We start from the raw sequence: 23,007 nt of genomic DNA on the forward strand, positions 1-23,007 counted from the left end.
ATGTTTTCTTTCCTCTCTAGGTAATGCATGATCCATTGAAAACTTGGCAAGATGCACCATACATTTTTATTGTGCATGTTGGCATTTCCTCCTCCAAGGAATCATCAAAAGAAAATTCATTACGTAATCTTTTTACCAGTAAGTACATTTCATTTTTTATCATTTGTATTACTGTTATCTAGTAGTGTTGCATGGTGGGTTGTGTAAAATTGCTTTAAAGGAGGGAATAATTAAGAATGTTGTGAAGTAGAGAAATTGAGGGAGAGAAATTAACATTTTTCTGCATCTAGTATGTACGGGATACAGTCTTGGGCACTTCACATATGCTTTCTTATTATGTATTATAGATACTAGATTTCATTTTTCTTCATTTGATCCTCCTGCTTTTACAATTTTTGATTAGTATCGTGTTCTCAGTATGCTGAACTAGACTTGTTAAAACTTGATTACCAAGTCAAAACTTGGAAATTTTTAAATTAATTTACTTGGATAATTTTTTTAATGTCTCGGTTTTTCTTAGTGTTATCTTTTCCACTATTGCTGCCCAGTTCAGAGAGTCATCACGTCTTATTTGGATTTTTACAGTAATTTACTAATTGGTTTTATTTTCTGTAGTTTCTTTTTTTGTTTGTTCCTTCTCCTTTGTGGTTTTCTCCCCTCCTCTGCTTTCTCAGGTAGAATATCGAATAGAAACAATGATGGTAGCCATCCTTATCTTGCTTCTGACTTTATTGGCAGTATTGGCACATTACACCATTAAGTATGATGTTTACTGTAGAGTTTACAAAATATTCTTTATTTGGTTCAGGATATTTCTTTCTATTCTTAGTTTACTAAGAATATCTTCCTCTTTTTTTTTAATATTAAGAATAATACCTAGTTTTATAGAATGCTTTGATTGTATTGATTAAATTGATCATATAGATTTCCTCATTTAACTTGTTAATGTGATGCATTATATTTAACTGGTTTTCTACAGCCATTCTTGAATTTCCAAGATCCCACTTTTGGCCTTGATCACATAGCTGGATTCTATTTTTCAGAATTTTGTTTAGAGTTTTTTGTCTGTGTTCAAAGTAAGCTTGGCCTATAATTTTCATTTCTCACGCATCTCCTATTGGTTTTGGCATCAGGTTATGCTAGTGTTATACAACGAGTTGGAGAATGTCCCCTGTTTTCATATTCTGTTGAACAGTTTTTGTAAGGATAAGATTATCCATTCTTTGAATGTTTGCTAGAACTCAATTATGATAGTGTTTTGGCCTGATGTTCTTTTTTTCCTAACTGCAAAGATCTTAAACAACTGATTCATTTTCTTTATTTTTAGTTTTTTCTGTTTTTCCTTGAATCGGTTTTTTTTTTGCCCCCTGAGAAATTGTCCATTTCATTTAAGATTTCAGATTTATTGGCATAAAATTAATAATGATATTTCTTTATAAAAAGATCTTTTTTCATTCTTACTATTGCTTTTGTGCCTTCTCTTTTTTACTTTTTAAATCTATCTAGAATTCTGTTTTTACTATATTTTTATCCCAATGAACGAGTTTTGGTTTTGTTAATTTTCCTATTTCATTAATTTCATTAATTTCTATTTTTGTCTTTATTATTTCTTTCATTTGACTGTTTTTTTCTTTTTTTGTCTTTTAAATTTTTTTTTTCAGAGGAGAGAGGTAGTTAGGTTTATTTTTTAGCAGTGGTACTGGGAATTGAACCCAGGACTTCACGCATGCTAAGCACATGCTCTACCTCTGAGCTATATCCTCCCCCTTAAACTTTTGTTTTTTATAGATTCCTGTATTGAATGTTGAATTTCCAATCCAAAGATGGGTCTCACACTTCGTAGTAATAAGGGATATATCAGATCTAGGCAAACCAGATCTGACAGTTTCTGGACCCAAGATATATGTATATCCTCCTGTATCTAAGCCCATGGCTTCCTAAAGAGTAATAGTTTCAAGGAACAGTTGCCAACTTTTACTTTGAACCTCCTTTCTTTGAAAAGGATGGAGGAGAAGTTCTGTTCCACTCCACTTCAGCCTCCTCATGCATCAAATCTGACCCTGGTTCCCCTTTATCTTAGAATCCTACAGTTCAGTGATCCCACAGGAGCTGCACATCCAACTCCTATAGCCTGCTCTGGGGCCCAGAGTCCAGCGTGATTGTGGGTTCAGCCTCATGCACTGTTCTGAGTTTTTGTTCAGTTTTGATATGTGGAGATATTTATCTTATTTCTGAGTTTATGTCCTTTTTGTTTCCTCTCTTGTTTTTGTTTTGTTTTATCCATCTGTTTGGAGCTAAGATGATAATTCCAAGCATGGACTTAACTACACCATATGAAAGCCCTAGAATTCTCTCTCAAGCAGTTTTTATCATCTTTCTTCGCTTCATTAAAATCTTTGCTGTCTCCTTGTTGCCTATAAAATGTCTACATTCTGCAGCAAGGCTTATAAAACTCTACAAATTATCCCAGTTTACCTTTTGCTGCCATATATCAGAATGCTACTGTATGGTACTGTGTGCAGTTTCAAGCTTCATGTTCTTTACCTGTATCATACATTTTCACTCTTGTCTTTGTTCTTGTAATATCCTTTACCGGAATGGTTTTTTACTTCATGAAAAATACACACTGATTCTTCTGGGTCTGACTCAGGGAGACAGTTCTCTGTGTTGCTTTCCACCTCTCTCTCCCCTGTAGATGGTAGTCCACTAGATGTCAGAATACATCTTATTCTTGTTTCCAACTCCTGTATTTTCCATAGTGTGTGTCACATGGTAAGTGCTCAGAAAATGTATGTTATATTTTAGCATAGAGCAAGAATTAGCCAACTTTTTCTTAAAGGACCAGATAGTAAATGTTCTCTCTACTACAGCTACCCAATTCTGCCATTATGGTATAAATGTAGCCATAGATAATATGTAAGTGAGTGGATGTGGCTGTTTTCTAGTAAAACTTTATTTACAAGAAGCAGATGACCAGAAGAATGTGCTGTATTTTGCTGACCCCTGCCATAGAGTAAACAAAGAATATGGCAAATGCTAATGATTTTATTTGCCCTTTGTTAAATTAAGAAGATATAGATTACTAATCAGTTCAGTTATGAAATTTTTGTGACTGCTATTATGGAATGTTCCTTTTCTTCACATAAGTATTGGACCCAATTTACTTTTAATAATGGTGTATCCTTTTTGCCTGATAAAATTTAGTAGGAAATTTTTGTTGAATATGCTTGTCTCTGGAGATAGATATCACTTCTCAGATAAATCCATTTATTTATTCACTGTACGTAAAATTTATCCAAGTAGTTTTATCAATTACAATTTTAAAATAGTCAGAGGTTTGCTTCAGTAGGACAGATCTGTCTTTCAGGTTCTTGTTAGTTTCATTTGTTCTTCTTCATTATACACTTTGTTATTATTAAGCATCTTCTGAAAATGATACATTAATGTAGAAAAGTCACATAAAATTGAAGTAAGTAAAAAAGAAATAAAACAATAGGAAAATATAGGTAAAGAGAAAGAAAAGACAAAGAGGGCATAGAATTCGGGAATGAAGTCCTATACTTTTCAAAACATGTTAGTGATGTGTTGTAAGAAAAAGTAAACATGAAGAATGTTTGAAATTTAGTGGAGATGGAGAACAGTTCTAGTTGGGCAGCTCACCAGGCTTTGTAGGGAAATGCATTCACCGTAATCTTTAAAGGACATGAGTATGGGAATAAAGGGCTTTTCTACCTGAGATACTGACTGGAGCAGAGGCATATGGAGGCCTGTGTGGGACACAGCATGAACTGTGAGAACATTTCATAAATTTCAGAGTGCTTTACAAATGTAATATTCACCAAGATTGAGATGATTAAAGTAAATTACCCAATGGAATCTTCAGTAATATCATCAAACAGATATCAGACAATGTTTTTGTTTTTTGCATCCTTTACATTAATTCTGAGGACTGTGTTTTGGCAGTGACTGTTGAAGTGAAAGGTCCCTATGAATACCTGACGCTTGAGGAATATCCATTGATGATTGTAAGTGAACTTATATTCTTTAACCTTGGCATTAAATGAATTTAACTTGAAAGACTGTCCATGTTTTGTAGCAATATTCTTTTCCAAAGACTTGTTCCTGAGCAGTGCAGAAAATACTGCTTGTAGTTCTGTACTTACTTCTTCCTAGAATGATCTTGGGAGTGTCATTGAACCCCTCTGTGCCTCATTTTCTCATTTGTAAAGTGAAGAAGTCAATGACTTGTGGAATTTTAGAGTTGAAAGTACCTCAAAGATTGTTTTACCTCTCACATCCTCTCTAGCATCCAAAGTGAGGTACTTCTTACAACCCTCTAGTTTCTGATCCCTCTTAGTATAACTAAATGATGACGCTTTCTCCTTTTCAGTCTGTGTCTATGTCTGAGAATATCCTTAATCTATTTTCAGATTTCTTTGTGATTTTTTTTCTTTTTTGTTGCACTTTTCTGGTTTTCCCTCTCTTTCGTTTCATTGCCTTCTGATATATCCTAACCCTGCCATGCCTTTTTTCCTCCACAATGTCGTCTTTATTTATATAATTTTAGACTGTGAGCTGAAAAGCTCTTTCAGTACAGAAGAGCAGTCTCTCTTGATGACATGTCCTTAGGTAGTCTCCCTCTGCCCAAGAGGAGACAATTTTTTCACATTAGTATTGAACTTCAAAGAAATAAAATTATTTTTTATTTTATTTTATTTTTTAAAGTATTTTTTAAATAGAAAGTATAATAATAGTTTGTTGAGGCTTTATATTGATTCTAATTTAGCTCTTGGCCCTAATCCTTCTTCTTCTCTTTTACCCACTTGGATGACAGTTTTTCATGGTGATGTGTATTGTGTATGTCCTGTTTGGTGTTCTGTGGCTTGCATGGTCTGCTTGCTACTGGAGAGATCTCCTGAGAATTCAGTTTTGGATTGGTGCTGTCATCTTCCTGGGAATGCTTGAGAAAGCTGTCTTCTATGCAGAATTTCAGAATATCCGATACAAAGGAGAATCTGGTATGTAACCAAAAAAATAAGTGATTGGCAGTTAAGACCTATGACCTAAGGTTAGCAGTCATTAAATAGGTGTAATTTTTCAGTTACTTAATTATTAGCATAGCTTAAGTAGAATCACTATGATTGTGACTTTGTTTTTAATCTCAACTTGTGGGTTCAGTGATTTAAGAGTAATTTTACTGTAATATACTCACAAAAGTTACAGTAGTTGTTACAGTAGTTGTTACAGTAGTTTGGGGACGATTATTACCATCATTGACTGTTGGTTGCCATTGATTTTTGAGTTACTGTTATTACATGCATCTAAGAAGGAAAGTAAATATTGCCAATTTAATTGTAAGATGCCACTGATTATAAGATACACCTTGATTTTAAAGATGGGGTGGCAGGATTTGTATCTATTTGGTAAACAGTAATACCAAGAAAATAGAGTATGTATGGTTTAGTAAGGTGAACAAGCAGTGATAGAAATTGTTTTGTACTGAAGTTTTTTGTGATAGATTGAGTTCTCTCTCATCAGGCCATTTGATTATCAATAATTACTGTTGCAAGGTATACTAATTAGATCTTTTCCTGGTCTTTGAAATAGCTTGAATATGAGTTGAAAATCATGTTTGTTCTTTTCTATGTATAGCTCTATTTCATGGTTTTTAAAAATTCAAAGAATATTCTTTATATACTAGAAACTGTTCGAGAAGGGTGAGGTATTCTGCTGAGGTTTTAGTGAAATGGAAAGTGGAGAGGAAAAGTAAATTCAGCACACCCAGATTGCTGTCCACATGAGTAAGATCGTAAATGATACCAGCTTATACTTGTAAATATTGCAGAAGAGATATTCTTTTTAAGTGGGACTAATACCATTGCTTACTCTGAATAATATTAGAAATCTACATTCTGGTTTTAGAATCACACCTTTTCCCAAACCTAGATTACATACTACACTCATTTTTCCTTCTTTCTCACAGTCCAGGGGGCCCTGATCCTTGCAGAGCTTCTTTCGGCAGTTAAACGCTCACTGGCTCGAACCCTGGTCATCATAGTCAGTCTGGGATATGGCATAGTCAAGTAAGTATTAACTTCCTATATGGAAAAGCAAATTAAAGTGCTGATTAAATTGTAACCATATCACAGATTTGCTGTGTAGTTCTGAAAGAGTTGATATAAGAAATAGTTCTGAAATAAGAAAAGGTAGATTTGTAGACTTGTAAAAGTTGAAAAAATGTTAGTGTTAATGTCATTTCACTGCTTAGAATTCAGGGAGCATCTGCAGGAAAACCTGCAGTGTAGTTAGTGAATGACATTGAAACACAAGATTTCTAGAGTAAACTTATAGTGACTTTACTCTTTCAAAATGTTCTTGCACATCAGGTTTTTTATGGGAAGCGCATTCTCGCTGTAAGTCTGAAAATAATTTTTTTATTCAAAATATTAAATCGGGTGCCTTCTATGTATCAGGCATTATTCTGGGCTCTGGGGATATAGCAAGAAAACAAAAGATGTGGAGTTTACATTTGTGGAGGGGGTGGTGCACAAACAAAAATAAGTGAGTGAAATATCTAACATATCAGTGATAAGTGCTGTGGAGCAGATAAAGCAGGAAAGGTATATAGAATTCTAGGCAAGGGGAGGAGCTTGCAATTGTTAATAGGTTGGTCAAGAAAGGCTTCATTTAGTGAAGCAAAGATATCACTTGGTGAAGGAACTATATGTACACCCAGGGGAAGCGATGCTAGATGTGGTCAAAGTTTCTTTATTTTAAAGGTAGAGCCAGGGGAATTTGCTGATAGATAAATGTGTGATGTGAAAGAGAAAAGAAATCAAGGGTGATGCCAACTATTTTGATCGAAGCAAGTGGAAGGATGGAATTGACATTTACTGAATTAATATCTTAGGTGGAATAATTTTGGAGTAGGGATAAGAGTTCAATTAGATATCCAAATGAGGGAAGTAAGAGGGAGAGAGATTGGGCAGAGATATAATTATAAGGATGTAGATATTATTTACAAGCCATGAGACTGGATGTAATCATCAAGGAAGTGAGTGTATATATATATATATATATATATATATATATATATATATATATATATATCAAAGGACTGAGCCCTTGAACTATTATGTAGAAGTCAGTGAGATGAAGTAGAATTAGGGCAGAGGAAATTAAGTGACCAGTAAAGTGGGAGGCAAAGCTAAAGACTGTTTCAAGAAGGGAGTGATTAATTGTGTCAAATAAGAGGATTGATAAGTGACCACTGGATTTAACTACATGGAGGATATTAGTGACCTTAACATGAATGATTTTGGTAAAGGGGCAGGACAAAAAGCTTGATAAGAGTGTTTAAGAGAGCGTAGGGGTTTACCAATGAAGACATACAAATGGCCAATAGGCACATGAAAAAATGCTCAATATTGCTAATTATGCAAATCAGAACTACAGTGATGTATCAGAAGGGCCATCATTAAAAAGTCCACAAATAATAACTACTGGGGAGGATGTGAAGAGAAGGGAACCCTCATACGCTGTTGGTGGGAATGTAGTTTGGTGCACCCAATATGAAAAACAGTATGGAGGTTCCTCAAAAAACTGAAAATAGACTTACTGTATGATCCAGCAGTCTTACTTGTGGGCATATATATCTGGAGGAAGCTCTAATTTGAAAAGATAACCCCAATTTGAAAAGATTAACCCCAATGTTCAGAGCAGTACTATTTACAGTAGCCAAGATATGGAAACAACCTAAATGTCCATTGACAGGTGACTGGATAAAGAAATTTTGGTGCGTGCATACACACCCACAGGAATACCATGCAGCCATAAAAAAGAATAAAATGCCATTTGCAGCAACATGAATGGACCTGGAGATTGTCATACTAAGAGAAGTAAGCCAGAAAGAGAAAGAAAAATACCATGTGAAATCACTTATATGTGGAATCTAAAAAATCATGCAAATGAACTTATTTACAAAACAGAAGCAGACTCAGAGACATAGAAAACAAATTTATGGTTACCAGTGGGGAAGGGGTGGGAAGGAATAAATTGAGAGTTTGAGATTTGCGGATACTACTATATATAAAACAGATAAACAAAAAATTTCTACTGGATAGCCCAGGGAACTATATTCAATATCTTACAGTAATCTGTAATGAAAAAAATATGAAAAGGAATATATGTATGTACATGTATGACTGAAACTTTATGCTGTACACCAGAAATTGGCACAATGCTGTAAACTGACTATACTTCAGTTAAAAAAGAGAATGAGGGGAGAGAAACTGGGGTTAGTCCAGTACAGACAGTTATTTCAAGGAGTTTTACTTTAAGTGGAATTAAAGAAATGGGAGATTTGAATTTTTTAAGTTTATTCACTCATTTCAGGGAGTTTTGCTGTAAATGGGATTAGGGGAATGGAGATTTTCACTTTTAAAATTTATCTATTCATTTGACATATTTGCCTCCTGTATGCCAAGAACAACTGTGGGTTTCTAAGATACACCAGTGGGGATATGAGTTCCTGCCCGTTTGCAGTTTTTCTAGTGTATAACAAAATACAAGAACAAATATTGCTAAGACTTAGGTAGACATGATTTAAGGCAGTGCATCTCACACTATAATGTACTAATGAATCACCTGGGGATCTTGTTAAAATGTAGATTCTGATTCAGTAGTATTTTGAATATCAAGGATCTAAAATTTTTCCCCCTTCAAAGTGAAGCTACTCAGACTTCATATTTTGGATTTTGAGCTTGATAACATACTATTTATCTAATTTGTTTCAATAAGATTTTGATGATATTAAGGAATAACTAGTTTTTAGATTTGATAATGATATTGTGTTTTTCAAAGTCCGTATCTGTTTAAAAAAATACAGAAATACATACAAATAAAAGGTAAGATGTCGCAGATTTGCTTCAGGATAATACGGGAGGACGGAAGGTGGATGAGGTGTGCATGGGGCGAGATTCATGGCTGTTGGGACTGGATGATGGGTTTATAAAGGGTTCATTATACTATTGAATATGTTTCAAAATTCTCTATAATAAAAAGTTTTTAAAAAAATACAGTAACCAGGGAATAGATCTAAAGTTGTAGTGTTCACTGTCTTGATTTAAGGCCGTACGTTTGAGTTTTTTTCTCTCAAGTGAATCAAGTATGTCTGGCTTATTTCTGTTAAGTTGTTGGCCTGTATTAATCAGCAGGAGTTTCTGTTACTTAGCTTGTCTTGAGATTTGTCGCGTTTGTACTTAAATATCTCTTTGCTTCCTCTTTAGGCCTCGCCTTGGAGTCACTCTTCACAAGGTTGTAGTAGCAGGAGCCCTTTATCTTTTGTTCTCTGGCATGGAAGGGGTCCTCAGAGTTACTGGGGTCAGTACTGCTTAATGTGAGTTTTTGTGGTTACTTAGGACATGTTGTTTTTGTCTTGAGAAGGTGAATTGAAAATGTCTGTGAACTTCTTTACTATTCCTCTAAGTCACTTTGGGCTCTGGTTTTCAAAATGTATATATAATTTATTTTTTATTTTTAATCTTGTTGTTAGAGATTTATAAATTTAACGTGTGATGGGGAATGAATGCTTTCCCACCTGTCCCCAAATTACTACTTACTTACTAGTTCCTCCTCCGGCAGTGGCCTCCATTCTTGTTTAAGTGACAAATATTGTAATCATGCACTTGCTAGTTGGTCTAATTTTTCTTTTAAAGTGACAGTTCTCTTTGCTTAACCAGGACTTGAATTTCAAAGCCTCTCTTAAGATGCAACTAATTACCTTTCATATAATTCTTGAGAATTATATAATTATGCCTTTTGCCAGAGAAGGAAACCAAAGCACGAGATAGAATGATAAAGAAATTTATGTTATAGCTGGATTAATGTGAAGAATTGGGTCTCCCTAGGTCATTCCAGTTACTTTCTTACTTATTTAAAAATTACTTCCTGTAGTAACTTGTTAGATTCAAGGTGGTAAATGCTATAAATGTGACTTTTCTCTCAAACTGGGCTCAGTAAGTTTTGCAACAAATTGTCCCTTAAATGAAACACTTTGTAGATGCAGATTTGGTTTTCAAACCACACTGTCCTCTGTATGTAATTTCTTCAGCCTTTTAGCAACTTTAACCATCTGTCAATTTCATTTTCTTTCTTCTGCTGCTGTAGTATTTTTCTTATCCCTTGGCTTTGATAGTAAACCTGGCCCTCTCAGCAATTGATGCCTGTATTATTTTATGGATATCCTTTCAGTAATGCCCTGGTGATTGGGTAATTAGAGTTATAAAAATAGTGTCTTAAACACATAGTTTTGGGGACAGATACTTGCCTTACATCTTATTTTGAGGTGAGCTCTTTTTTGTAAAACTGCATTGTATTACAGTTCTTGAAATCAATAATTCTAAAACTGTTAAGAATTCTAGAATATCAATATTAATAGTATATTAATGGTGCAGTAATTTTAAATGTGAGAAGGGTCTTTTTAGACATATAGCCAAAATCAAAATGGTGGGGACTGATTGGATGGAATGGGCGCTTGTACTATTTTTGGTGTGGTTGCTTCTTAACATGGATCTTAGCCAGAAATTCTCTTGGTTGTCTCTTATTAGTTAGCAGCATGTTTCATTGTATTGAGATTGTAATCAACAATTTGTGTGAAATGCGTACAGCTGTATTCTATGGGATGGTTTGTCAAAAGGGAAGAATGATGTAGGTACCAAATTTTATTCCTTTTTGTTTTCTTTCAGTTCAAATGTAAAACCATTCCGGATGATTATATATGAATGCAGAATCATGTGCTGGTTTCTTCTCTGTGCCTCTCTAGACATCTCTGTTTTTTCATCACCTCTTTTTCTTTGTCTGCAGGCCCAGACTGATCTTGCTTCCTTGGCCTTTATCCCCTTGGCTTTCCTAGACACTGCCCTGTGCTGGTGGATATCCTTCTCATTGGCTTGTTTAATGGCGGTCCATTTTCTCCCTTTGGAGATGGGTTTCCATTGATCTTTCTGCAAAGGTTGTTTTTTTGTTTTGTTTTTTGTTTTTTTTTTAACATTAACCAGTTTTGTTAATTACTTCTTAGTCTGGGATTAGGGTATTCTCAGTCTTAACAACCTGAGCCCTCAGGTAAGCAGTTTTTTTATTTTCAATTTTTAACATTGCATCAGAAATTGGTGACTGTTGTCTGAGCACACGATAAAAGCTTCTGGCTCTTCTATTTTTTTTAATGAACATTTCACTTTGATTTTGGACTTATCTGTGGAACCCTCTTAGTGTTAGAATCTGGCTGCTCTGCTCCCCGTTTCTTTTGGCCTCTAGGAATTATTAGATGCTTTAAAAATCATGAAAAGATTTTGATTCTTAAAATGTGGGTTCAGGAACTACATAAAGTTGTTTAACTATCTTAAAATTCTATGTAGGTTTAGTAAATTTAAACTTTTTACAGGATGTTTTGTACTCTTGCTCAAAAGCGGACTTAGGATTATCTGAAGGCCTCCACTCTTAGAAATAAATATTGATTTCTTTACAGGCAAAGTCAACCAGCACATAACAGACACATTTCTATTTGAGTAATCTTTTTCTCCCACTTCTTAAAATTAAATATTGTTTATTAGTGATTTAGCCTGTTGCATGAAAGAGTCAAGTTTTTGGACTTTTATCTTTTGGGTTTTTTAAAAAAAATTGTTTTGGTTTTTGTGTATTTGGTCCTGTGTGCAGTTGTGCAACATTATTGTCTTGATAAACTGTGATGGTTATAGAAAACTGAATGTAAACAAAATTGTAATTTTGTGAATTTGAGTAGATTGTCATATTTCAAAAATCCTTGAAAGTGAAGTGTCCTTAGTCCAAATGGCCAAGCTTTTCTGGATCAATATCTCTCAAATGTGCTTTGTGAATCTCTCTAATGTATTGGGAAGAGTGAAGAGAGGGAGGTGGGTCTGGACCATACAATACGAGAATCCATTGAATAGGTAGCAGCTATTTCTCTGGCAAAGCACAGAGCAAGCTCCAGCTCACTTAGTTTCATATCTGCTTATTTTGAAAGTTGGACATGAGAGCAGGTGTCCGCTTTAGTAGTCATCAGTTCCCCTCCTGTCTAAGGTGGCAACTTCTGTTTGGGAATAATGTTCTGAAAATGGAGAGTCATTGCTTTTAGAGCCTAACTATCTGTAATTATCCTTTTAATTCAGGATTGATCAGGCAGGCAGCTGATGGCAGTTTTCCTAATATGGCACAAAGGTTCTGAGTGTAGAACTCTGGAAGGTTGTAGCCGTGAGTGTATTTATGACCCTAGACTGAATTAGCTGGGACCATGAGAACAGAGCCACCTACCTTAAAGGAGGAGAGATGATAATGCTAACTCCTGTTCCCTTGCCTGTTACTCATTTTCATTTCATTGACTTCCATTTTCTTTTTCTTACTCATCTTTGTTTCTCTTGAATGTGTCTTCTTGTCTTTATTTCAATTTCTCTTTAATATTTTTCTCTTTTCTTTTTTCTTCTTATTTTTTCATTCTTATTTTATCCTGGTTCTGTCTTCTCTTCAGAGTGTCATTGAAAATGAAGACTTACTAATCATGTGAGGCTTGGGGTGTTTGTGAGACAGAGAATAAGAGAGCTCTAAGGCCTCTGGGATCCATAGCTTTATCATTATGACCTGAGATCTTCAAAGAAATTTGAGGTTTAATTTACTAGCATATTGTTTTTTCTGAATGTTGATTTCCTTGACCTGCAAACACATATTTATTAGCCTGACTCAAACAATGAAGCTATTAAAACTTCGGAGAAACATTGTAAAACTCTCTTTGTACCGACATTTCACCAACACGCTTATCTTGGCAGTTGCAGGTAAGTTGGGGACTTTTTTTTCCTGATGTTTAAAAGTGATCCTTTTAGGCAAAGATTCTTAACCTGAGAGGTCATAGTGAGCTCTCTAAAATTACGTTAAAAAGTTTTGTACATTTTGTCGTTCTCCAAGAGGTCTGTGGTTCAGAAAAGATTGAGAACCACTTATAGTATAATAGCTCAAAATTAATTGCACATAATTTCAACTCCTAGTATATCCCCATCCTGTCTCCATCCTTTTTCTTGAGAAAGGTTAGTTTGAGTCTCACAGAGCATACAGATTCCTTTTAGAAGACATTAATACTTGCTTATTTCATTTTATTAAATAGCTATAGAATTTTAGATTAGGGTACATTTGCATTATATGCCTTTTATGTATGTCACTGTGTCTGTAAAATACAGACCATAGCCAAAGTGGGCTTATTTGCCTGCTTTTTGGCCCTTGTACCAGGAGTAGTGAGATCTGGGCACTGATTGGAACAGTTTTATTTGTCTTGCAGTCATTTTATCAACCTTTTTTTTCCCCACCTGACCAGCTAAAGAAAAATTGGCACTACTATAGTAAGGATAAAGGAAGGGGAAAAATTATGTTATTGATAATATTAGAAAAAGCTGTATTTCCAATACTTTTTTTTCCAATTCCAAGGGTTACTGAAATAGATAGTAAACAAAACTATTCTTTAAGTATGGAATGGTTGACAAGAGTATATATTGTGGGCCTTGGGTAGAGTAATTAAGTAAATTTGTATTGAATGAATTTGTTAAAATAACAGATAGAAAGTGATTGTGATGTATAGGGGTTAAGGACGTGTGGATTCCACTTAACCAGAAGTGGAGAATGTAATTGGGGGTGTAAACCAATATTCACACTGACCAGCTTCTTCATTCCCTCTTAGCATCTATTGTGTTTATCATCTGGACAACCATGAAGTTCAGGATAGTGACTTGTCAGTCGGTGAGTTATAAACACATGCATTTTGAACAGTATACTGTTTTGTACAGACAGTGATGTTGATAACAGTGGTTTAAGGTCTGCACCTTATAAAAAGTTAAGAGTTAGGTCTCCACTCTGAAGATTAGAATTCACTTCTCCTATTAAGTATTTTATACTACTGTAGTGCTTGGTATGAGCTTTGTTTTGTTTTGTTTAGGAGAGAAGAAGTCTGACTATATATACCAGTAGTTGGAGAGAATTTTATAAGTGATAACCACAGTCTGTCATAACCCAATCTGCCTTAACTAAAAATTCTCAAACAAGAAATCCATAATCCTAAGCATTAAATATGTGTGAATAATGCTAATCTAAGTAGAAGCCATGTCCTCAAGATCTGAGCACAAAGACTGGCCAGTAGCATTTCTTTAGGGGCAATTAAAGCTCTATTTTGGTAAAGCTAAATAAATGAAAATTAGAAAAAAATAACAACCTAATGTTACTTTCTCTTACCTTGTAAAAAATCCCTTCCCTAAAGACTCTCAAAGCCATAATGAAGCATTGACAAGTGCTTTATTCGGTTAGTGCCTTTTCTTTAACAACAGTAAACACTACAAGGGGAAAAATTAAGTTTATTCACTTTGGATCCCCAACACTTGACACAGTGCTTGTGACCACATAACAGGCCCTTAAGTTGAAGGACTAAATGATGATTCTTATTCTATGCCAAGAGCTTTGTGAATACAGGGATAATGTATGTAAATGTACTTTTTCCCCTTTTGGTAGGATTGGCGGGAGCTGTGGGTGGATGATGCCATCTGGCGGTTGCTGTTCTCCATGATCCTCTTTGTCATCATGGTTCTCTGGCGACCATCTGCAAATAACCAGAGGTTCCTGGATACTTCTTGTCTGCGCTGCTAACCATTAGATGGCCATGTCATCAGTTTGGGGTGGTTCAGTGGGTGACAGTGTCAGGGCTGTATCATATAATGGAAGTAATTCTCATTGGGTCTATTATTATAGACCCAACGCAATCAGGAGAACTGGGTTTATGTCTCAGCTCTCCTATTAATGCATTGTGCTTTTTGGCATGCTGCCTCTTTTCACCTCTCTGGGCCTTAGTTCCCTCTCCATATAATGAAGGGAAATTGATACCTATTGATAATGAGGTCCCTTTTGGTTCTAACATCTTCTGTTAATATAAGTATTTGTATGGGTAACCTGCACCTCAGTGTTCATAGCTGCACTATTTACAATAGCCAAGACATGGAAACAACCTAAATGTCCATTGACAGATGACTGGATAAAGACATGGTATATTTATACAGTGGGATATTACTTAGCCATTAAAAATAATAGAATAATGCCATTTGCAGCAACGTGGATGGCCCTGGAGAATGTCATTCTAAGTGATAAGCCAGAAAGAGAAAGAAAAATACCATATGATATCACTCATATGTGGAACCTAAAAAAAAAAAAGACAAATTAACTTAGTTATAAAACAGAAACAGACTCACAGACAGAAAACAAACTTGTGGTTACTAGGGGAGGTGGGTGGGAAGGGATAAATTGGAAGTTTGAGATTTGCAGATGCTGACTGGTATGTATAAGATAGATAAACAGGTTTATACTGTATAGTACAGGAAACTATATTCAATATCTTGTAGTAGCTTATGGTAAAAAAGAATATGAAAACGAATATATGTGTATTCATATATGACTGAAGCATTGTGCTGTACACCTTAAATTGACACAACATCGAAAACTGACTATCCTTCAATTAAAAAAAAAAGTATTTGTATGGGTAAATAAAGGAGGTAGATAGATTGTGACTGTTAATGAGAGTCTCACCTATCTAGTGTCCAGAATGAAAGAACAGTTTCTACAGTGGATAGCTCAGCTTTGTAGTAACAGAGAGAATAAAATGAAAACTTAAGTGACTGACTTTGGAATAAAAATCTGTATGTGAATTTCTTTTGTCAGTTATTTAGGAATTGGCTATCTTTATTTTGTTATTAGCCATATCTTTGTTTCCCTTTTTTTCCCTCCTCTTGTGCATTTAGACAGTTAAGAGCTTATATTATGCAACCACACCCTCAAAGAAGGAAAAGAATGAGATGGTATAACTAAGGGTCTGGTGGCCCTCCTTTACATTGATCTGTTGATCGTCTACTGTCTTGCAACTTACATCTATACATAAAATTTTCCCCTTTAGTTATTCAAAAAATTTTTGCTTTACCTCTCCTCTTCCTCTCTGTTTTCTTCTAAAACATTGTGTCCCCTCCCTGTAACTCTAGTGTTAACAGCCTGATGTAATGTATCCTTCCACATTTTATTCCTTGTTCAAATATAGAATCTTCTTTACTCCCTGAACAGTGCATTGTGGAAATGCCTTCCAAGATAGCTGGTAAACTCTCCTATTTTCATGTCAGGCATTATATTACATGGTATAGATGTAGTACAGTTAATTAACCTGTTTTCTTATTGTGACATTTGAACTATTTCCAGTTTGGGTGTTTCAGGGTCCCCAAGACCACCCGTATGTTTAAAAGGACTCATGGGACTCAGCATATAGTTGTACTTAGAGCTAAGGTTTATTATAGCAAAATGGTGAGATCAGCAAGGAAAAAAGACATAGGTAGAGTCTGGAAAAATCCTATATTCTTTCCCTCTGCTAAGGAAGTACAAGTATATTCCTTTTCACAGCAACAAAAAATGCAGTAACAGTGATCCTGCCCAGGAAATCCCTTTAGAGACTCAGCCCTGAGGTTATTATGAGGGGGCTGGTCACATAAACACCTTCTACCTAATATGTTCCAAAATTCCAAATTTCCAGAAGGAAAGCAAATTTTATTATAGAGTGCATTGTACAGACAGTCTAGGCACAGTGATCCACCCTTAATCAGCTAGGGCACAGGTCAAGTGCCAAGTTCCCAGACATCAGCTATGGGGCATCCTTGTAAGTAGGCCCTTCTAAAGGCCTGCTATGTCAGCTCTTACACACAGGGACGTTAAAAATAGGAATAAGCTACAAGAATGTAGAAGTATCTTTGTACATGTTACTGAACCAAACTTGGGTCCACTGGCCCCCACAGTAAGGCCAATCTACTGACACTGAGTTGTGGTGAAGAAAAGTGCAGTGTTTATTGCAGGCTGCCAAGCAAGGAGTCTAGGCGGCAAATGCTTAAAAGATCCAAACTCCCCAGTAGCATTCAGAGAAAGGTTTTTAAAGACGTGGCAGGGGGTGAAGGCAAAGATTTTTATTCACCAAGCTGATTTTATGAATGACTATAATTGGAATTTCAATAATTAGTCCTATAAAATCCAGATAGTGGAGTTCTTGTTTGTTTGTTGTTTTAGTTTTCTCATTTTTTTCTTTCTGTTCTACCTTTGTTCTGCCAGGTTTGCCTTTTCACCCTTGTCTGAGGAAGAGGAGGAGGATGAACAAAAGGAGCCTATGCTGAAAGAAAGTTTTGGTAATGATAAAATTCACCTTTTATTTGTGCTTTAAATATTCTTTGCTGATTTTTAGAAATAGAGTATAGGAAGTATAACATTTTGAGTTTCAAAACAAGAGACTTTGACTTACTCTTTTATTTATTATTTTACAACTGTTCTTAAATTTGGTATGCAGTAAAGTTAGAGGGAAGTGAAAGTAAGGGAATGAATCTTAAGATGAAACCATGGTAAGTTCAGTAAATAGTGGCACATTAATGCACAGTTTACTTGCTAGAAGTGAGCTGAAAACTTGACTTTGAGCTTTCCAACATTAAGTGTAAAGATGAAGAAACTTCTTTTCTGAGTATAATACATTGTCAATAAGCTTAAAACAAAGCTTTGAATCCATTTTTGCTATCATTGCTGGTCTGTTGACATAGTTAACCATTCTTTTTTTTTTTTTTCACAGAAGGAATGAAAATGAGAAGTACAAAACAAGAACCAAATGGAAATAGTAAAGTAAACAAAGCAGTAAGTATGACTTCTTTCCACTTTGCCCAGTCCCCTAGCCCTTGGTGGAGCTCAGCAGTTATATATAGGCCTTAATGATTTTTTTTTTTTGCCTATGCTATAATTAGACTTGCTTTATAAATCTTTTAATACCTATTACATGACATTTTTAAAAACAGAGACAGCAAGGGATTCTGTTCAGGACCTAGTAATCTTTAACTGAAAGGTTTGGTACTATGTCCAGAGAAGTTCCAGACCAGTCTGATGATTCTGTTTAATGGTTTTTATCAATGAAGTCATAGCCCCAGTAATAAACTAGGATGGTCTTTTTTGTAGTGAAGATCAAGATTTTTTCAGTGGGCTCTTTTATTTTTTTACAGAACTGTGCATTCACTCTACATTTAAATGAGCTTTAGAATTTATCTCAGTTTAAGGAGGAAGGCTTTCATGAGGCAAAAACTCTAGGTATTAGACTATTGAGAAGAAAGCATGTTAAGGATGTACTTTTTTTATATTTCGGTTGTATAGCTTTTTAAATTAAATTATTTGACTTTTCTGTTAGCAGTTCCATTACAAGAATATACTACTTCAGAGTGACAAAGAATTAAATTGAGACCTCTTTAGATCCTTACTGGAGATGTATTTTTTTTTGGTGCATTTCAGTAACAACGGGTATTTGTATGTTCTCAGCAGGAAGATGATTTAAAGTGGGTAGAAGAAAATGTTCCTTCTTCTGTAACAGATGTGTAAGTTTTTGAATCATTACCACCAGAATTCTTTTTCAAAGTTAGTGTTACTTTTATTATTTTAAATGAATGAGCTGAAGAGCATACAAATGAGAATGCTTATAGTCAACTTTGGAAGTAAAAGAATATTAAAAACATTTTTTAAACATTAAAAATTAATTAAAGACTAGGAATGATATACAAACAGAAATAATCAGGATTATTTATTCAGATGACATTTCTGCTCTTCCTAAAAATCAATGAGATAATAATCCTTTTGGAAGTTTTGAGTTTCTTTCCATGCCTATAATTTTAATTCAACATTGGTTCTGTTAAAGCCTATACAATTCTAGTAACTCTGATTCTTGTTTTTTGTATTTGCTTTTTCTTTTCTTGAAATGTCATTAATGGGATGCAAATCTTAGATAATCACAAAAACTTTAAATTGTAGTCATTATTCCAGCATCTTTATGAACCATTTATGGCTTTATTTTACATTGTTCAGTTTGTTTTTCTCTCTGCAGAGCACTTCCAGCCCTTCTGGATTCAGATGAGGTTAGTAACCAAATCATGTGCATATAAACAGTGGGTCTGGTGGCCTGATAGGGAGTCTTAAGTCTTCTGTTCAAGATTTTATTTATTTGACTCAGTAATGGCCTAATGAAGTCTAGGCTGTGTAGTTGACAAAGGATGAGAATAGAAATACTAATATTAGTACAGAAATATTCAGGAACGTTTTCTTTCTGTACATGTCCCCCTTTTATTTTTTACAAAGTATGCTCAGACTTGAGAATGTCTTTGTTTAAATTGGGTAACAAATCCCGTACTTTCCCACTGTTTAGCTCCTTTGTCTTTAAGAGATTCAAATTTAATCCTTATCTAGTCTAGGCACAAATAATAAAGTTACTTAAGTTACCTACTATGCAGTGTCACTATTTTCTTCAGATAATAAGGATAATTAAAGCCTCTAATGTTTATGTTGATTTTTAGTCTTTTAATAAATGGCTCCATACACTTTACCTAGAAGGTTTCACGTGAGGTCTTATGTAAGAATTGGCAGTCGTGTTCATGGAAGCTAGTTCTAGACGTGTTCTGAATATTTAGATTATTCTTGAGTCTCAATTTCAGAGAGCCTTTTAAAAGCCTCTGCCCAGGTGTGACTTGTTGGATTGACTGCTAAAAAGTGGTTTGTTCACTTCCCACAGGCCTGCTGTGTGATGCAGCACAGTGTCAGATTCCTTAGCTGTTCGATGCATTGAAATAACTTAGAACTCTACCATTCAGACAAGCCTGTTTATGTAAACTTTACTTTTTTTGGTGTATTGCGCTGTTCCTAGATCATTCTCTTAGGGGCCACCTTCTGCTAATAGTCTGCCTTCAGGGCTTCGCAGTTGGCTCCAGCTCTCCAGACACACTATTTCAATCAGAGGGGGGCTGAGTATGTAAAACCCAGGTGTGCCATTCATGGAAATACAGGTTTATTGTAGTACTTTTTGTAGCATTGATTTCATCTGTTCATATCTTCCTGGGTGAAAAAAATCATTCAGAAACTGAAAAAGAACTTAAGTGAAACAGAAGAGGGACAAGTTAAATAAAAGACTAGGAATCCAAATAGCATCAGACTCTTCAGCAGTGATGTTGGAAACTAGATGATAACAGAACAAGGTCTTTGAATTCTGAGGAAAGTTATATTCAAACTAGAATTCTCTACTTGTCAATATAAGGATAAAAGAAAGATGTTTTTGTTCATGCAGTAAATAAAATAATTGACATCCTATGTGTGGTTTCTCAGGAAAGTAGTAGAAAATGTTATTCATAGAATGAGGAAACTAAAAAGAGGAAGACTTGGGATCCTGGAAATAAAGGATCCAACACACAGAGGCAAGGATAAATTCCCAGGATGGTGATGTGAGAAATTCCCGGAGTGACAGCTGGACATCAGGTTTGGAGAGCAACCAGTCCAGAATGGAGCAGGAAGACAGCTTCAGGAGGGGTGATTCTAAAGAAAAAAAGTGAAAAGGGTAGATTATCTGATATAACTGATCATAGTGAAAAGGGATCTGTCAGAGTCTGGGATAAATTTGTGATAGGTACTTAGCAAATGAAGGAAAGGAGAAATGAAAACTAAATCTGAGGTAAAAAAAAAATTAAGGAAATTCAACAGTATTACATTAAGTTTCTTAATTGAAATGGCATACATAAATACTATTCTATAATCAAAAATGTTATTTTTACATGATTTTTTTTAAGTTATGGTGAAAAACATAAAATCTACCATTATAACCATTCTCAAGTACAAAGTATTAATTTATATGCACATTGTTAAGCAACAGATCTGTAGAACTTTTTTATCAAATGTAATTTTAATCAGTATGTGATATTTCATTATAAAGATAGACTATACTTTGTTTATACAATCCTGTATTCTTGACCACTTAGTTCTTTCTAGTATTATGTTATAATTCTGAGTGTTGCAGTAGACAGAGATGGCTAAATTTTTTCCTGCATCCTTGACTATTTCTTTAAGGTAAATTTCTGAATCAGAGGAGGTACACATTATTAAAGCTTAATTGACTCTAAAACATACAGTTCCTTTTGATTTGTGATTTGATGTTCAGAAGCCTTGAGATTTTGATTAAGTAAATCTTGGGTGGGGCCTGGACATTTGTATGTTTCAGAATCTTCATAGATGGTTAGGAACCATTGCTCTAAATAGTCAATGAACATAAGCAAGTACTTACAGAAAATGTGTGTGTGATCGTCTTTGTAAAAGATATTTGGAATATAAACCATTTAAAATTAATACACTTAAAATAAATTTTTCCCCCTAGGAACGAATGATCACGCACTTCGAAAGGTCCAAAATGGAGTAAAGAATGGGAAGATTTGCAATTGAAGATGGCTAGTATCTGGGAAGAGATCAGCTTCTGTGTCAGTCTTTACACTGCTCCTTGGGATTAAAGGAGGCAATGACATCCTGATCTGTTCCTAGAGCTTTGTGCATTGGAGCTGGCTAGAGGTGTTGAAACAAGAACATTCTGTTGAAAACAAGTTCATAGGATGAGAAAAATCTACAAGTTTTTAATTTGCAGCATTGATGCCCCTTTCCCTCCCACACTCTGACATGGATGTTTATGCAACTATGTGTGTTGTTCCTGAACCTTCTATAATGTTTAGATTGTTTAATCTGTCAAACTAAAACGTTTAACATCTTCTAAAGAACTGTGACATCAACGCCGTAATAATATCCAGGAGCAACTGCCTGTAACTTTATTTGGGGAGTTACATAGGTGATGGGGGAAGTTATTATCTTTGCATTTCCTGGGAAGTGAAGATTAAATCTTGCAGAGGTAGTTTTGAGAAAAAAGAGTCTGAGTTAAGGAGCCATAGTTCTATCAATGATTAAAAGAACAACAACAACAAAAAAAAAAAAGAGAGAGAGAAAGAGACTGTTACAGTGTGATTCAGATTATTTGAAAAAGCAAAATCAAGTGCAATTTTGTTTACAAATGGTGTATATTAAAGATTTTTCTATTTCAGATGTACTTTAGAGAAAAATATTAGCTTGACTCTTTTGACATCTGCTATTGTGACACATCCCATTGCTGGCAATGTGGTGCACACTCCAGAACTTTTAACTACTGTTTTGTAAGCCTCCAAGGGCAGCGTTGCGGATTCCGAAGCAATGCTTTGTTTGCCTTCATGCCTTTCACTGGGTGTTGCACTAGATGCATAGAGGCACTCCATCTTAAGTGCATGTGAGTGAGCACCCTGCTAAAGGGATTTAATGCTTCAGAAGCAGGAGCTAATACAAAGGAAACAGGACCTTCTGGTTTAAACGTTTTTTTCTGCATGAAATAGTGTGGAGGCCCTGGACTGCTGCTCATTTTTAGAATCGACTGTTATTGTATCTGGTGATGGCTTAGAGATTGTTTATAAGAAACATCACAAGGTGATGGGATTCATTTGAAGCACTATTTGTTTGAATGGTTTTGTCCAATTTTGCCTCCCCAAGATTTTTGTTCTACATAGAAAGTTCATGCCACTTTTTAATATTAAAAAAATTTTAACAAAATTAATAAATTTTTCTCATTTTTTCCCCCACACTTCCTATAAAGACCCTTTCTACCACTCTCCTGTGAAATTCTCTTTCCATGGTTTTTTATTCTGTTGTCTTATTTTCTGTTGAGACCAGTGATCACATGACCATGATCTTCATTCACTAATGCATACTATAGTAAAGTATTAACATTTATGTAACATTTCTCTATAGCTGTTTGCTATGGCGATTTAAAAAAAAATCACCTAAGCAGGATCTCTAAGGAACAATATGAAGAACTGACTGTATTCTCAGGTTAACCCGTTAGCAAAAGGCTGGTGTTACCGTCGTGTGCTTCTGTTCTTCCCACTGAAACTTAACAAGTGAATAATAGTCATAATGCAGCAGGATAGTTGGTCAATTATTTTGGGGGGCAGGTTAGATGTTGACTTGAGACTAGGGGAAAAAACCTATTGTGTTAATAAGCAGGTGTGTATTGTACAAATTCTGCATCCTGGGACCTGA

At 35.0% G+C, this 23,007-nt stretch overlaps 1 protein-coding gene across 7 annotated transcripts in view; it reads left to right on the top strand.

Moving 5' to 3' along the window:
* Positions 1-22,518, top strand: part of TMEM87A (transmembrane protein 87A) — a 36,182-nt gene extending 13,664 nt beyond the window's left edge. Inside the window, exons 7-20 of one of the 7 annotated variants that reach the window (XM_072962610.1) lie at positions 21-138; positions 3,964-4,025; positions 4,835-5,018; positions 5,984-6,083; positions 9,288-9,381; positions 10,864-10,932; positions 12,734-12,842; positions 13,736-13,794; positions 14,557-14,660; positions 17,173-17,246; positions 17,681-17,739; positions 18,412-18,464; positions 18,968-18,998; positions 21,275-22,518. In XM_072962610.1, the coding sequence (XP_072818711.1) occupies positions 21-138; positions 3,964-4,025; positions 4,835-5,018; positions 5,984-6,083; positions 9,288-9,381; positions 10,864-10,932; positions 12,734-12,842; positions 13,736-13,794; positions 14,557-14,660; positions 17,173-17,246; positions 17,681-17,739; positions 18,412-18,464; positions 18,968-18,998; positions 21,275-21,316 (1,158 nt within the window). In that variant the 3' untranslated portion in view covers positions 21,317-22,518. Of the gene's footprint in view, positions 1-20; positions 139-3,963; positions 4,026-4,834; positions 5,019-5,983; positions 6,084-9,287; positions 9,382-10,167; positions 10,240-10,863; positions 10,933-12,733; positions 12,843-13,735; positions 13,795-14,556; positions 14,661-17,172; positions 17,247-17,677; positions 17,740-18,381; positions 18,465-18,967; positions 18,999-21,274 lie in introns of those variants that run through there. The other 6 variants (XM_015237169.3, XM_072962609.1, XM_006201685.4 and 3 more) reach the window with 6 other exon arrangements.
* Positions 22,519-23,007: the final 489 nt, after the last annotated feature.

Source organism: Vicugna pacos, chromosome 6 (genome assembly GCF_048564905.1).
Source record: "Vicugna pacos chromosome 6, VicPac4, whole genome shotgun sequence".
NCBI classification, from domain to species: domain Eukaryota; kingdom Metazoa; phylum Chordata; class Mammalia; order Artiodactyla; family Camelidae; genus Vicugna; species Vicugna pacos.